The following is a 16,833-nucleotide window of genomic DNA, read 5'->3' on the forward strand; positions in this document are numbered from 1 at the left end:
ATGCTCTTCACAGTTACGCTGAAAGTACTGCTGTAAGGCCCAATGAAATATGGGATGTTCCTCTAGAAGAAATTCCTGAAACCTCGGAAACTTCAAATCCTATAGATGTGGAATCTGTAGATGAAGGAGATTTCAAATCAGTTTCTAAGAAAGAGCTACAAGTGAGAATTAGTCATGTTGTGTCTCCTAGTAAAATTTTTATACAGTGGCTGTCATCAGAAAGTACACTGAAAAGGTACTAAAATTCAAAACTACTTTTCTCAAGTTAAGGCATTCTTATTACAAACTGGTGAAGTATAGTTAGAGCAAATTCTGATCAGGTTTGCATTTGGCACTGGGTACTCTTTTGAATGCTATTGACTGACCTTGCTTTGTTGAGGAAAGTATAGGAACAGAAGACAGATTGGCACTATGTTGTGGACTATTAAATATGTGTGATTCCAAATGAAGTACGTGATCTAACTCCCTATTTCAAATCGGTTCTAATGTAGTAAGTATTGGGGCCTGATAAATGCAACACTGTCCAGAAGGATTAAATCTTTCGGCTCCTTCTTTTCTCCTTGTTCCTCTGTTAGAAATCTTGTTAAATAATACCAATATCATAAGTCATAGAACTTCAATCAAGTTATTTCTTTCAACATGATTCTGATATGCTGTTAGGAAAGCTTGAAGGTAATTTCTAGACATAGTGTATCAACATTCCTTTGGTAGATATTTAGGTAACATTTAGGTAATAATGCGTACTGTTTGAAAACCGTTAAATGGAAATATCGTTGCTTAGTGCAAGTTGCTTATTTTCTGCCTCTTATTTCTCCTTTCTTTCATCTTTTTACCTTCTTGGATGTAGCTACATAGAGTCCTACTGAATTAGTCGTGACACTAAATGAGTACCACACTCTCAAGTTGTCGAGAGAAAATAGTGCATCTTTCAAATAGTGCTATACAGAAGGCTCAGGATCGCGCAGATTAATTCCGTTGTTTAAGAAAACATGATAGTTTTACAGAGTTTTAATCAGATTGCATGTGTTTTGAAGTTCCATTTCATGTATTTCTAACATGTCATGAAGAAAAACGACAATACTATGTGTCTGTTAAACAGTTGCTAAAACTTTAATGTATGCTACTTAAGCAGTAATGGGCTAAATAAAGCCTTTATTCACTGGATAAAATTTTACCACTAGAAAAGTCTTTTTTTGAATGTTAGTTTACAGGAGAAGATGGCTACCATCTACAAAGAATCCCAGCCACAGTCTGTGAAGTGGGAAAGTAGTATGCACTGTGCTGTTTACGTACGTGATTTGAAACAGTGGCAAAGAGGTCAAATAAGCAGGATTGTCTCTGAAACAAGTGCAGAGGTAAACCTGTCATAAGAGGGTTCATACTTCTATTTCTAAAGTTTGTAAGCATTCATTGATGAAAATAAAGTCAAATCTTTGTTTCTTACTTCTGCGTTAATATTTTCCTCATGCAGCCTTTTGCTTTTGTTGAGAGTTTAAGTTACGTTGTACATTGCTGCAAATAAGATTACTGTCTCATCAAAGCTCAGATGCCTTTAGCAGGGAAGCCGGTAGTTGAGGAAGGCTCATGAGGTTGACTTTGTGTATGTTTACACTACAGTTTGCCACGTAGCACAGATTCCCAAGCTGTAGCCTAATGGTTTAGTTTAGGTTCCAAAAGCTGTGTGAACCTGATGGTCACATTAATTCAAACTTAATGAGCCTTGCGAAAAGATGGAGCCAGCTGAACTGGGTGCAGCACCACAGGAACACCTGTAGTCATGCTGTTGCTTGAACCCTAAACTGATGGTGATGCACTGTGCCATGTAGGTGTAACATTTTCCACAGTAACTTCTCACACAGTGCTGCTTTAAACGTGTTTTGTTGCACTCATTGAAAAAGAGTAAGGAGCATCAGAAGAGCCATTTCATGAATAGATAGCTACTTACCTCAAAAGTAAGAGTGGCTTTTTAATCATACAGATAATCCAGGACTGGATTACCATTGGTTCTCTCCACCATCACCCGATTATGCCCATGGGTCTTGTTAGTAGGAAGCAGAAGTGGGACTTTCTATACTTCTGATTTGCATCATCTGCTTTCTAAGGCTAAGAGCCCTCACACAAAAGAAGAGCAAGGGGTGGAGGGGAGCTATTTCAGCATTTATCAGTTTACAAACTTAAATGCACCAACATAACTGAAGCAGGGGAAAAGAAATATTCAAGTAACAGCCTCTGTAAAGTTGTTTTAACCCCCTTTGAGCACATTTGTGTGTTTTGTCCTCTTGATACGCTGTGGTAGTCATTTGTGTTGTGTGATGGAGTACTTCAGTGCAAAGGCCATTCATTGAATCCTGGTAATGTCCGTTTGAATTTGTTTACGTATTCAGGCATACTTTGGATTGTCTTTCTTTACAGATAACACTAAGAGGGGGTGGTTTTCTGTTTCATTGTGTTTCTTGTCTGTAACAGGTAATACTTTATGATTCTGGAGCTGAAAAAACAGTGGATATCAGCTGTCTAAGAAAACTTGAGGAAAATATGAAGATAATTAGGACATTAGCAATAGAATGTTCCTTGGCAGATATAAGGTAGTCTTTCCCTTATACTGAGTAGCAGTATTAGAAACCTAATAATGACATAACTTAATATTTTCCTGTGTTAGCACTGATTATCTGTTTGGATGTTTGTTTTTTGAATAAAGAAGAAATGCGATGGCAGCTGTGATTTGTTTTATAAAGGTTTTTTTTTTTCTAAGGGTTATGCTATGTACCAGTAAAGCAGAAACCGTGCTATGGAAAGAAAGAATATTTATAGGATGAATTATAAAATACTGGACAGATGATAAAGGTTTTTCATTTTACTGAACACTTTTTTCCTTGGCTCAGAATTTAAGATTAATTCGATCTCATGAAAATGGACAGGAGATCTCTCTTTTCTAGACTGTAGAAAAGAGAGAGAACTGGGGTATTCCCCTGTGCATTAGTTTGTGTGCTGTCTATACTATGAAGAAAAAATAATCATGTTTGTAATACCCATTCCCTGAATGAATATAAAAAGCCTGATTTGCAGATGAGGTATGGATTTTCCCTTGTTCTGTTAAGACAGGTGTCATACTTTTGGAACTCATGATCCTTCTCAGTTTTGAAGTTTTGGGGTTATATTTTTTTAATTCTCCCTAACGTATAGATCCAGAGATGAACCACCATTTCTTTTTACTGTTGACCATAATGGACATGGTCTTTTTTCCCTGACAGTACAGGCAGTTTCAAAAAAAATCAAAACTTGGTAAAGGGAAGGATTTGTGGTTAAGCTCAGGAGATGCCAACTTCTCTTGTACTGAAGGAGATTATAATTTTTTCTATGTTAGACCAACAGGTGGAAGCACGCAGTGGACAGCAACAGTGTGTGAATGTTTATCTTATTACCTAACCGGGGCACAAGTAAAAATAATCATACAGGTTTGTAATCAAGACCAGAGGTATTCGTAAAATTTCTGTCAGGTTGTCGGTTAATTTTTTTCTGAATATTTTCACTCTTCAAAAAAAGTCCTGAGTGGAACTTGCTTAGATTGATGTTTGCTGTAGGGAAAAAAGATGCTTTTTTTTTTTTCTTCTGCTTTATTTTTGTTATTCGGTGGAGCATTAGAGCAGTTTGGCTACCCAGTGTGGAAAGAACAGTCTTAGATGTATTGAGTTACTGAAGAATAATGCTTGTGTCTTTGGGATCACTGGATGCTGACAACTTTTATGGGCAGATGAGCAAGATGCTCATGTTCTTGATGAGAATAATTTCAGCAGCTAGTATATTAGTTTTCAAGCCTTAGAAACTGAAAGAACAAGTCCAGTGCTGTACGAACATCATTAGTAATTGATTTCTTCCACTGGTAAAAAAGTGAAATTACGAGGGTTTGATTTGTTCAGTGTCTGTTGGTAGATGCCAGTGAGGTTTCACAGTATGTCTGGAAATAAAAGCACTGATAAGCAAAGTTATTTATGAGTGGGTTTAAAGCTCATGCCAGAGGAAAACAAGTATTTGGCAGTTCATCTAATAAAACAGCTAAGGGAAGAAGCAAGCTTTCATTCTGTTATTTTTTTTTTTAATGTCATGTTTAGAACAGTTGATAAAATGATGGGAATTGTGACATGGATTAAATGAATTTTGGGTCTTCTGATGTGAGCATCAGTTGTTCAACAACATCTGATTTGCAGTCAGTACCAATAAAATGAAAAACATGCCTGTAGTTTAGAGAAACGCATATTGTAATATGTTGTCCAGCGCTCTCATTTTTTTCCAGGAAAGTGATGTGGCTTGTGCCTTGCCTGTGAAAATTCTTTGCAAAGATGAAACAGGACAATTGATTGATATTTCAGAACACCTTATTAAAAAGGGTTTGGCTTTTAGAAACAGAAGGTTTGGATACTTTTATTTTTATATTCTTTCAGACTCTTGTATTCACATCATGATGAGCTAATAAGACAAAAATTTGGATTGTCTACAACGTAGAGCAACAGAACTCCATCTTTAGCGAACTTATTTGAGTATAACATTATTAATTGTATCCACTGCACGTTTCAGTTCTCTTAAGTTGGTAGATGAGTTGATTGACAGTATTTTAACAAGCATTTGCCATCTTTGTGTGTTTGGTTTTTACTTTTATTATTCTATTCTTTTGCACTTCGCACCAAGTTCTTTATCAGTTAATATGTTGATCTGATTTGATTGAATCTGCTAGAACTGATAAAGCTGGTATGGCTTGCTCAGTCTCCAAGGAACATCTTAAAGTACAGTTGGAGCAAGAAAACACGCGACTGGATGGTTGCAGTACAGAAACTGCATGTGGAAAAAGCAGCGCTGCTCCAGAGGAAAACGTCACTGTTTCAGAGAGTGAACAAAAATCATGCAAAACACATGAGGCACTGCTTCATTCAGGAATGGATGAAATATATAAATGCCCCATTATACCTGAAGCGAAAATTTTTCAAGCTGTAGTAAGTTGCGTTGGACGTGATGGAACTATTTATATAATACCAAAATCATTCGGTAAGATTACATAGAAGAAAATAAGTTTATGAATATGGTAGCTTTGGTGTATCAGAATATAGTGGATCCGTGTTCTGGTGTACACGTTCTGTATCAGACCACAGTTCTGGGAGGATTGCTGTTGGGAGGCCTGGGGGGCGAGGGGTGCGCGCCCGCCTTCCCCTGCCTCTGCAGCGGTGGGAGAGGTCCCGCGGCTCCCGGCGGAGGAACCCCAAATCCCCAGGAGGTGGCGCCCCGTCCTTAAGCCCAGCAAAACCCGCTCCCCGGGCCTTCCGCCCGCCCAAGAAATGAAAAAAACCCAGGTGCCTGGACAGGCAGGTTACTTGCCTCTCTTCTCTAGGCAGTACTGAGTAAAGCAGCAAGTGCTTTATTTTATAATGTTGAGATCATGATAGATTTTACTAATAATAACGAACATACAGTCGTAAAGATTCTTGGAAGTTAGGCTGGTTCTCAAATATTACTGGATTTTTTTTTCCTTCCGTGTAAGCTCAGTACCCAGTTTCCTTGGGCTCTTTATTTGTACTGTGACAGATTCTGTATCTCTTAATGTTTTCTGTTTGTACTGTTTGAAAGAGGTACATTTTCATCTGGCAGATGCAGTGTCAAGTCTTCAGTACCATAATATATTGTGCTTTAGAGAAATGTTTCTGTATGAGAATATTCTGTTTTTTAATTTTCTTTTACTCTACAAGTACATTTAACTGTTAGATCATATCATAAAACTTTGAAATTCAAAGTACAGTAACCCTACTTGCCCAAGACTGTATTCTTGCAGTTGTTGTTATAGACTGCAGCCATAGCAGAAGAGGGTCTTCTGGACACCTGTTTTCTGTTATTTCATGGTGTGCTACCACTGTTTCTGGGAATCTGTTGTATTGTTTATGAAGAGGCTGTATTAATGTATGTATTAGTGCTGCCAAGGTGTCAGTTGCAAAATTTATAAATGCTTCTTCTCTGAGATTAGAATCTAGAATTACTAGTGGCTTCACAACTGGAAATGCAGTTTACTTTTTGTTTGAGTAGTAACTTGTTTGCATATACTAGAAGTTGAACATACATGTCATATCAGTGTTGGAAAACATTTTTTGGAGCAGCAAATATATTTTATGTTTATACATGTCTTCATCTGAATCTACTGGTTTTTAGTGATGGAAATAGTTCATGCTGCTGTGTTACAAACTATTTTGAATTTTTTTTATTCCTCCCCCAGAAATTGAACTAAACAAATTGATGACTGAAATACAAAATCATTTCAAATGCCTTGGTCTTCTGGAACCCTACAGCTGGAAAAAGGGAGAAGCTTGTGTTGTAAGAGGATCAGATACCATGTGGTATCGAGGTAAAGTTGTAGAACTCAGTGGTAGTACTCTCCAGGTAAGTGATTATATGTTGTGTGTGTGTGCATGAACATGTGCACATGTATGTAAAAAAAAAGGGGGGGGGGGAAATAATCTAATCCTCTAAAATAAACTTATGATCACACCTTTTTTTGTTCAGCTGACCTGACTATCCATGTGCTCATTTTGCCTAAAAGTGTGATAACTGTCCTGATTTTTACATTTATTTTAAAGAGTAATTCTGTCTGCCTATTTCAGTTGTCACAATTTTTCCCATAGTTTTCCTGGTGATGATAAATATTCTTAAATAAAAAGCTACCCTTGATCACCTGTAAGTAATCCCTTTTAGGTTTTTTCTTCTTCTGTTGCTATTATCATATGTGGAATGCTTTGAAAATGCTTAGGTTTAGCTTCCCCCCACCCAAAAAGTAATGGCTGGCTGTTTGGTTTGAATTCTTTCTGCTGCACAGGTATAGAGCTATTTTTTCTAAGTAGCAGTTAATCTTATCTAAACTCTTGAGTCTGCTCATGCTTTTTCAATGTAGATTTGCAAGTCTGACGCTATCCCAGTTAACAAATTTTTTATTTCTTTCAATTTTAAGCTGCTGTAGGTTATTACATGAAAGGTAGGATCTCTTGCAAGAGAAGTTTAGAAACTGAACTTCTAATCTGCCATACCAGTGTTTTAATCCTTTCCTTCGTTTCTACCTGGTCACATCACCTACTGATCAGCAAATGATTATTTTTTCCTCCAGAAAAGTGAATGCTGTAAATGAACATTTTCATTTATTAGACTTCACTTAAAAAACAGGAATTATTTCAGGAAAGCTTTTCTTTTCATATAGGTACAGTACATAGACCATGGTTGCATAGAGAGGATTCCTCAGTGTCATCTGTATCCAACTACATTGTACACTGGTATTCCTCCATTTTGCATACCATGTCAGCTCTACAAGACAGTACCAGTGAGTAATGGTAAATTTGAAGACGTTTTAGTAGGTAGTTACTCAAATCGATACACTGTTTGGTCATACAAAGGTTGAGACAGGTTGCTGGTATTTTTTCTTGCCTAGGAGGGTTCAGAGAATAGCTGATGGGGGTGGTTTCAGCCAGGCAGCCTTTTATCAGGAAATGCCAGATTGCTTTATGAAGTGACCATGCTTCAAAAGCAGCTGCCATTGGAATTAAGTCTTTGTGAGACGGGACACTGCAGTAGTTGGCAGGATGATACTCTGAAGTGGTAATTCGTTTTGCAGTAGCCGCAACAAGAAGTAAGGCCTGGATTTCGTAATACAAAATGGCCGGAAAATTGTAAATGTTCGAGTCCTGCAAAAGTGATTCTATCATTCTGAACTTAGCTGTGTAGGAAACAATCTGTTACGCTAAACTAATGCAAGTGAATTGTTTTAGGGGTTTTTGTTAGTAAGTAATTGATATGTAAATAACATCTTCACGTATCATCACATCTTATTCAAATTTGAATGGTGCATTTAGTAAATGTGAATTACTGAAATGACTAGCTTACTTTTAAACTTATTTTTAAAGAAAACCTTATTGCTGGAAGCAGTTCAACTGATAGATTAAGAAAGACAGGCTTATAAGCCTGCAATTTGGGAGGCAAACAGATATTGCAGTGAGTAAAAGAAGTATTTAAATATCCTATGTTTTCTGTTGTCTGTTAAGTTCTCTTCGAGTGTAATTCTATATCTTTGGGTTATGCTTTGGGTAATTGGGCGCACATACATTATTATGTATATAATAAAGGTTAGATTTGGCAAGGAGCATCTCTTTCTAAGTCACTTTAGGATCTGAAAATTGCTGGTCAGCTTTGTGACACAGTAAGTTTTAGTGTACCAAATAGCAGATTACATTTAAACTGTTGCAGACAAATCAAACTAATGATGTGTGTTTTCAAATAAGTTTTTCAATGACAGTATTTTCATCTTACTATGTTAAGAATAGTAAGAGTATTACTTGTCAGCATCTTAATGTGTGGCCGTTCCTTGCTTTTCACCAAATAGATTGGAGATTTTTGGCAGCAGGATGCAGTAAATTGCCTTCAAGAACTACTTACAAATGAAGAGGTTGAAATACATGTTCAGGTAGCTTAATTTATTCATAGGTGTGGAATGAGGCTTACTTTTTGATCTCTTTTTTTTCTTTTAACTTGCATTAAGAATAACAAGTGAAGGAGTATAGCAGTAAATATATTTCTTAGAGAAAACAAAATTCAAAGCTAAAGTTATTTCTCCTATGACTTTACCTTTATTATAGTTTTCAGGCCTTAAACGTATCCTTCAGAGGTATTAATAATTTTTGGTCCTGTTTGTATTCTGTGGTGTTATTCTGACAAGCAACCTACCTACCAACAGCATAAACTCCTCTAAATTCAATTTTAAGTGATAAAAATTTGGCATAGTTAAGTATGGACATACTTAAATTAATATATTAAAGTTATAGGACACACAATCTGTATTGTCTTGAAAACCTGCATTTTCATATAGTTTAATTTCTAATGATAAATTGTGAAAGAGAAGGGTTTATTGTTGAGTGAGCAAACGTGGGATAATGTTTCAGTGTTAGACTGAGTAGTCAGTGCTGCCATTCCAGAGATACATTCCCATTTGTGTCATAACTAATGTTAATAGCCATCCTTACTGGTTTTGTATCTTTGATGAAATTAGTATGGTGCATATAGGAATGACAGGTTTGAATTTCTTGGTCACTATTTCTAAAACCTTGGTCATGCTATTACTGTTATAATCTTGTTTTGTCTTGTGTAAGTAGGAATTACCAGATAACCCATGGGGCAAATTGTCCATCAACCTGTATTTTGGTGGAATGTCGCTTTCTTCCTTCATGGCATACCAGAAGTACTGTGTTGCTGAAGATTGTCAGGACATACCAGAGCTGGTGAGATTTTTTTTTTTTTTTTTTTTTTTTGGTGCATGTGCATGCGTGTGTGTGTGTGTGTGTGTCTTGCTGTTGTTATTCTGACATTAAAAAGGTTATTCAGTTGCTTGTTGTGACCTTTGATGATTTGTTATTTCTTTCTATATTTCTGTAGAGTTTTGTGATGTAAACAGCAGTAAGACAAAGTACACAGCTCTGTAGCGTAACAAGTGTAGATACAATGTGTTGGTAAGATTGTATGGAATAGCAAATTGCCAAGAGTCTGTTCTTGGACTCCTTACTGAAAAGAGATTTTTGTGTTTCTGTTTAAAGACCAATTAGTTTTTGTGTACCTCTAAAACTTAAAAGAATAGGAATAGGGTAATATTTTTATCACTTGAAGAGATGAGTTAATCATCAAAATATATCCAAGGATGGAGATACTCAAAAGTAAATTTAATCAAGTATTTCAACATAAGCCTAGTGATTTCTAAGGGAGTTACCTACTTCTTCATTCTTAGTGTCTGGGATATTCATCTGGTATTCTTTAGAGGAGGATTGAAATTTTCACCAAACTTTGTTGTCTTAACACAAAAAAATTAGATAAGTAATTTCTCTCTATTTTTTTTTTCTTGAAATCTGAGTATCAGGTTTATTTAAATTACTAAGGCTTTGTTGTTGCATTTTTCTCTTAATTCTGTTTAAGCCTGCCCGTGTATTTTTCTTTCCAACGTGAGCCTCTGCTTCAGAAAATAATTTTACAATACAGATGTACGCCGCTGTCACTGCTGTTGTGAGTCTTGGCATGTATGTCAGAGGGCTTGTGATGCAGTTAGAAAAATCTCTGTGTGTATTGGAACTGAGTAACCATGGAAAACCTAATTGTAAATCAGTCTTTTGTTGCATTTGCATAAAGTCAGCACATGACACACAACTTTCAGCGAACTAACTATGGATCTTGAAATGAGATCGTATGCTTAAAACAAAAATGAAATTTGGAAAACAAAAATAAAGCCATGTAAGAAGGTTGTAAGCAGGAAGCACTCAGAAAGCCTGGAATGCTTTCAGCAAGGAATATAGCATTAAGCAGATCCATTCCAGGAATAAGTGGTTCAGAACAATTCGTAAGAAAATGAATATTGGAGGTGTTCAGTTGTGGACCAGAAAAGGAACAAGGCGTCCAGAGGTCAAGCTGGTTCCAGGAGCAGAACCTCTGGAATAGCGAAGTAGGAAGTATGCAGCTCTGAAAATGCTGAAACATCATCAGCTGTGGGTTTAGCTGTAGAGGCTAAGCAGCCATCCTCACCAGCCAACTGATACACTGCATTGACTAAAGGATACTATTATTATACAAAGTATAGCCATTATATATTTTATTATTTTATAGTTCTGTAACTTTATTTCATTGCTCCAAATCTGTGTTTTCAGATAAGTAATCTGGTAAGGACTGTATTCTGTGTCTGTGAGTGTTGTAATTCTCTAAGTAGTGGTAATAAGTTGCTTTTTTGGAGCCCACTACACCTGTGTCTTGCTGCAGAGTGTATTTGAGTGTCTTTGAGGTGCAGTTCTGTTGAGCTGCACAGGTGAGTTTTTAGGAGCTGGTCTTCATTACCATATGACAATCTTGGCTTAGTCATTAGCCAGAAATTCCCTAGTAGGCAGTAGGATATTGGAGAGTACACCAGAACCCCAAGTGTGGTGAGCTTACAGCAGTGAATCTCATTCTAGGTGTACGTGTACATTATGTGTGTTTGTGTGTATACACATATACGCACTTGCATACCTGCCTATGTATACACCACCATTATACTGTGGAATTTTTTGATTTGGCTTTTTGGGAGGTGGGGTTTTTTTGTTTGGTTGGTTTTGTTTGTTTCTCTACCACTGTGAGTCAGAACCGAGTAGCCAGGTGCTGCCTTGTGCTTGTATATTCAGGCGTGGGGGACTATGACCATGCTTCATTTGACAGACAAGCTTAATCTCTTCATTCTGAGCTCAGGCTTAACAATAATTTTTAGAATTAATTTTTCTACAGCAGTTGACTACAAACCATTTCCAACCATCTGAACCAAAATCAGTTCAAAATTCCTTATACAGACTATTTTTGTATTTCACTGCATTGCGTATCAGGCCCTTTGCAGTGAGGTACTTGAAGTCTTCAGATTTTAAGCTCGTAACCTGAGCGAACACTTGGTGAGACTGTTCCATCTTAATTCACCCCTGGAAATGCCAAAGCTGTTTTTCTTGGAATAGTCTGTTAGTTTAGGTCAGAGGAGAGATGCCCTTCAAGCTGCTGTTGACATATTAGCCACATTCATTCAATTAGCACCTGCCTTCAGAATAACAGCAAAAACAGTGCTGAAAAGACTTCATGCAAAGCCATTTTGATGTTACTGACTTGTAGTCATCTGAACACTTTCAGCATGACCAGGAGCTGTTCAGCCTGCCAGCAATTCTAGAGAGAGATCAGTGTTTTTTCAGGCAGAGGGAGAAATCTTTAGGCAGAAGCAGGAGTGTACAAAGGGCTAATTCCTCCTCCTCTGATGCAGCACGGACTTCCATGATAGATGAGAGCAGATACTGCAGTTGGTGTTACAGTGCTGAATGCATCATTACAAATTCTAGCACTGAGATTGTTATGTGATTTGGCACTTGAGCTTGCAGGAAGGCTTACTGCTCCTGTCCCTATTCCCCACTTTTAAATAGGCAGTTAATTTCCTCTAAAACCAATGATCTGCATGACTAAAAGACCTGCCAGATACCCTAAGCTGTTGTTTCCTTGTTTTAGTAATTTATCAGGACAAACCTGGATGAAGGGCGGGGGTGTCAAATGCCTGTGGGCATACATTGAAGGCCAGCCATGTGGGTTGAAGGCCAGCTGTGTGGGTCATAATTCCCACCATCTCTGGCACCAAGACCTGTTCTGTCATGGATGTTTGCAACAAGACTAGTAGAAAAGCATTCTGCAAATGCCTAGATAGAAACCCCTTTCTGCTTTCCTTTTGTCAACATGAAGGTCTAAGAAACCCTGTCTGTTTCAGGGAAATAGAGAATCTGAGGCTTGCCAGACTATCGCTTCGGTCTTCATCATCCTAAAGATGTCTTTAGGGGCTCACACTACTGGGTGGGCTCACGTAGGCTGTTCGTAAAAAAAGCTTTGTGTGTGGTAGAGAAGAAAGTACAACATAACGCACTGCGCTGCAGCCTGTCATTTACTTAGTTTGGATTAAATTCTTCATGCTGAAAAGCACTCTTGTTACCTTATTAAGTATACAGTATTATGTGATGTGTAAATTATATATTAGAAATACATGATTTCTGCTATGGCTTTACAGATGTAATAAGGAATGTAAGCCATTTTTAGATTTTTAAAGAATAGACACAAAGGCAGAAAGGATGGGGGACAACTGTTTGAAATAGGTACCTCCTAAAGATGTCTTGGTAGAACGTCTTTTTAGTATCAGTATTTACAGCTGGACTGTCTATGCCCAAGTGTGGTAGATCCAGCAGTAACCAATCCACTGACACTAAGAAAAGACCATTAACATTAACAACAAAAGTGCGAATGCAGTTTTTCTTTCAAAGACGCACACAAGAGCTGACAAAGATACCCAGCTGAGCTACGTGCCGTGCTCAGTTGGGAATGAGCTGGAATTTAAGTTGAATCTTTAGAGCCAGGTGTAGTCAGGGGGCCTGTCACAGTGTTCCTGATTGTTTTGCAGAAATCTGGCATTTAGTTTGTATGTATCTATGATATAGTTAGACATCCTTTCTTTACTAGTATTTATCAAGACAGATTTTTTTTTTTTTTTTTTTTTTTAAATTTTAGGAGTACATACTTTCAATGGAAAAGCTGTTTTTTCTTAGTGAAGTCTGAAGAACATAATGGTTTTTTGTACTGTACCCAATGTCAGATCATGCAGGGAGGAAGAAAGGGTCAGAATTTATTGTTTTATTTTGCAGTTATATATATCTGGTTGCTTCCACTTTTCTTTTTGTTCTGGGCATAATGAAAACTGTTCATCAAGTAGATGTGTAAAAATAAAATGTATTTTAGAGAAACTACCTTTTGTTATGTAGCATATTAAAGTACAAGAGAGAATAGGAGCTGTATTCATGACCTATGATCCAACTGAGCTATGTGCTGTACATCCTTATAAAGGCATAATTTAATGCACCAAGGTTTTATTTTGTCATAACCAAACGAGTTAATGGCCTGTAGAACTCAAACCATAAACATGTGGTTCTAGAAGATGACACACTGGAGCATGCTGTGCTACTGAGATAATATGTGTCTGTATGTTGCAAAATCTGTTATTTTTTTGAAGGAGTGATAATTCTGGTGGCTAAGGAGTTGCCTTTCTCTTAAGGGATAACTTGCTCTGGCAAACTGCAGTAACATTGGGCATGGCATTCAGGTTAATCTGTGCCAATTAATTGCCATTATTTTAGTTTTCCTTTCTAAGTATTTTTTCTCTTTAATGGGAAATTCCATATTTAATGCATTTTTTAATTAACAGCAATCAAGTTAGCAAGTTGATATATTAGGACCATTTCAAAGATATCTTCTTTATATTTTAAAAGTGTTAGTTAACTAGTTCTGTTATCTTTTAGCTAAAGCTTTTTTAAAAACCTAGTAAGTGTTGAAAGGAAATGTTGATTAGTATTTTTTTCATCAAGGACACACTGTTTATATTATTAGATAGCTCCTTTGAACCAGAAATCATTCCAAAGCTAGTTTGCATTTTGTTACTAAATATGATGCTTGACTAAAGTCTGTCGTGGTCTAGGAGCTCTTTGAAGGAGACGTTCCTGTTTTGCCTTCATACATGTTACCACCGCTACCTATTCCAGGAGGTACCTTTCCTGTCAGAGTTACCCATTTGGTGTCCCCTAAGGAGGTACGTTTTGTAAACATCTCATACATGTTGCAGGCGGGAAATGTTGCAGTCCCATCATGCTGCTGAAAAGGAAATCATGGCTAGCAATTTTAGATAATATAAAATGCTACTGAATTATTGATACAGGTGGTTGTGCAGTGCAACTATTTGAATGAACTCTTACTTGAAATACCCTCCTGGGTGGAGGCAGAGAAATAAATACTGACCATTTCCCTAAAAAATTAATTTTAATAATTACAATACTGCAGTCTGGTACTTACCTTGTATATTAAGAACATAGGTCATTGGATTTTAACTTGGCAGAACAATAATGATTTATCTCTTCTTTATTCGCCAAGAATTAAATTACTGGAACGTTGTACAGTAATGTGAACATTTTCTGGCTGTTACAGTTGTATTTTACTGCCTTTGGTCAATGATTCATCATTGATTTTTGTGTAAACCCACACAGCTTCCCTCTAGTAGTCTCCCAGGCAAAAGGCAGAATGTAATGTTCATTGATCAAATAAAAGATTCCTATGTGGACTTTGAATGTTGAATGAGGAGATAGGAGAACAGGAAGAAGTGAGAAGCTGATGGTGTTACAAAACCTAACATCATCTAAGTGGATTGATTTATACTGAAGTGCTTGTGTTCCTTTTAGTAAATCTGTAAACCACATAACAGGTTTTATAGGACTGAAGTGATTGCTTTAAATTCAGCATCATGGTCTAATATAAATTCAGCCCACTAAAAAAGATGTATAGTGTACATATACAACTGTTTTGACTAAATACAAGATGGAAGGGTTTGGGTATCTTAGAAAAGGACTTTTCTTAAATTTTGTGTTCTGCTTCCTCTCTTACAGGAGAAACATAATTAATATTTTTTTGTTCATTTTGTGCAAATGATTTGAACTCTTGCTTTTGAACATGGTATATAATTGTAAACATTAGATCCTGCTCTGGACTCCTATAGGTTTAGGTAGCAGTTGCATGATGGAGTTGTGGCTTGATTATATTGTGTACAAATTAGAAAATGAAAATTAATTTTCTTCCTGGCTAGGGAATTATAATGCTGAGTTTAGAAAAAATAGTAATGTACTCATTAATTTGTTTGGACTATCAGTAAAATACCTTAGTGTTCTGAAGTGGCTCTGTTTTTTCTTAAAAAAAAAAGTGTGTTTCAGTTAGAAGCCGTTATGTAGATTTTAATTCGCCTGTGCATGTTGTTTAAACTTTAATTTCCTTGACCTACAGCATTATACTGATGGGTTATAAATTAGGTGAATGGAATGGCCTTGCATAGCAAACAAAACACTGTTTAAAAAGTTCTTTCATTAACTTTAAAATTAATCTTTGGTTTGATTATTATGAAGTGAGATTATTTACCAAGTAGCAGGAGGGAGGAATCCTTGTAAGACACAGCTGTGAAATCTTATATGGGTATATTCTCTAGTATGTGCATTCCTTTCATTCTTACTTTTTAACATTGAAATGTGGCGTTAATAAATCATGACTCTCTTCTGCTTTTGGAAAAAAAATTGTGTTAATATGAAATTATTCGTAAATTGAGGAAAGAAGAAAGGGGATGATAATAATAATAGTCCTTGATCACTGATGGAATTTGAAGGCTCTAAGTTGTCTGCAAAAATTGTAATACAAGAGCCTTTTCTTTGAGTAGGTATATATTTGCCTTGATCCTTCTAAGAACCTTATGAAGCAGTCTACCACAGAGGGACATGCCAACTGTGACTCGGAGTTGGAGAGCCTTGAAGAAGCCCTGAAATGGTGCAATAAAAGTGTGGAGTCTCTTCCTCTTCTAACGCAATTCCGAACAGGTATATTAGTGTGTTTATTTTCCCTGTTGTTTCTTGTGGATGTACAAAAAGCCTGAAATTATTTCTGAAGAATAGGAATAATTCTATTTCTATGTATCTTTAAATAAAACTTTCGGAGAATAACACTACACTATAATCATATGATACACTATAATCAGGAGTGTAAAAAAAGGAGGTTGAGGGGAGACCTTATTGCTCTCTACAACTACCTGAAGGGAGGTTGTAGCAAGGTGGGGGTCGGTCTCTTCTCCCAAGTAACAAGTGATAGGACAAGAGGAAACGGCCTCAAGCTGCACCAGGGGAGGTTTAGGTTGGATGTTAGGAAAAACTTCTTCACCAGAAGGGTAGTCAGGCACTAGAACAGGCTGCCCAGGGAAGTGGTTGAGTCCCCATCCCTGGAGGTATTTGAAAGACGGGTAGATGTGGTGCTTGAGGACATGGATTAGTGGTGGACTTGGCAGTGCTAGGTTAACGGTTGGACTTCATGATCTTAAAGGTCTTTTCCAACCTAAATGATTTTTCTATTCTACAATCATATGTTTTTACTTTTCATGAAATTGAGACTTCTTTGTCATTCTGCTCCACTGGAAAATGATGGAAGGAACTCAGACTTCTGATGCCTGTTAAGGTTGATGAGCTGAGTTTAGATTGCATACCGCAAAAATAAAACTTTTCCCTTAAGGTGACTGTCACTGAAGCTGTAACTGTGAAAATCTTGCTATTAAATATTCAAAAGACACAAGTAATGTACAGAAAACCATGTTACCAAGAGTTAGACATTATATGAACCCTAAAGAGCATTACTTCACTTTAATTCTGGATTTCTCTGTTTAGGCGAAAGATG

At 36.8% G+C, this 16,833-nt stretch overlaps 1 protein-coding gene across 1 annotated transcript in view; it reads left to right on the forward strand.

Moving 5' to 3' along the window:
• RNF17 (ring finger protein 17) overlaps positions 1-16,833 on the forward strand; it is a gene marked incomplete at both ends in the record, with an annotated part of 54,191 nt that overhangs the window by 34,679 nt on the left and 2,679 nt on the right. Inside the window, 12 exons of the mRNA XM_082304974.1 lie at positions 14-235; positions 1,205-1,355; positions 2,467-2,585; positions 3,365-3,455; positions 4,292-4,407; positions 4,730-5,037; positions 6,251-6,414; positions 7,223-7,342; positions 8,399-8,479; positions 9,165-9,299; positions 14,060-14,170; positions 15,833-15,989. Coding sequence (XP_082161100.1) covers positions 14-235; positions 1,205-1,355; positions 2,467-2,585; positions 3,365-3,455; positions 4,292-4,407; positions 4,730-5,037; positions 6,251-6,414; positions 7,223-7,342; positions 8,399-8,479; positions 9,165-9,299; positions 14,060-14,170; positions 15,833-15,989 — 1,775 coding nt within the window. The remainder of the gene's footprint in view (positions 1-13; positions 236-1,204; positions 1,356-2,466; positions 2,586-3,364; positions 3,456-4,291; positions 4,408-4,729; positions 5,038-6,250; positions 6,415-7,222; positions 7,343-8,398; positions 8,480-9,164; positions 9,300-14,059; positions 14,171-15,832; positions 15,990-16,833) is intronic.

This window comes from Platalea leucorodia, assembly GCF_965183815.1.
Source record: "Platalea leucorodia genome assembly, chromosome: 2".
NCBI classification, from domain to species: Eukaryota; Metazoa; Chordata; class Aves; order Pelecaniformes; family Threskiornithidae; genus Platalea; species Platalea leucorodia.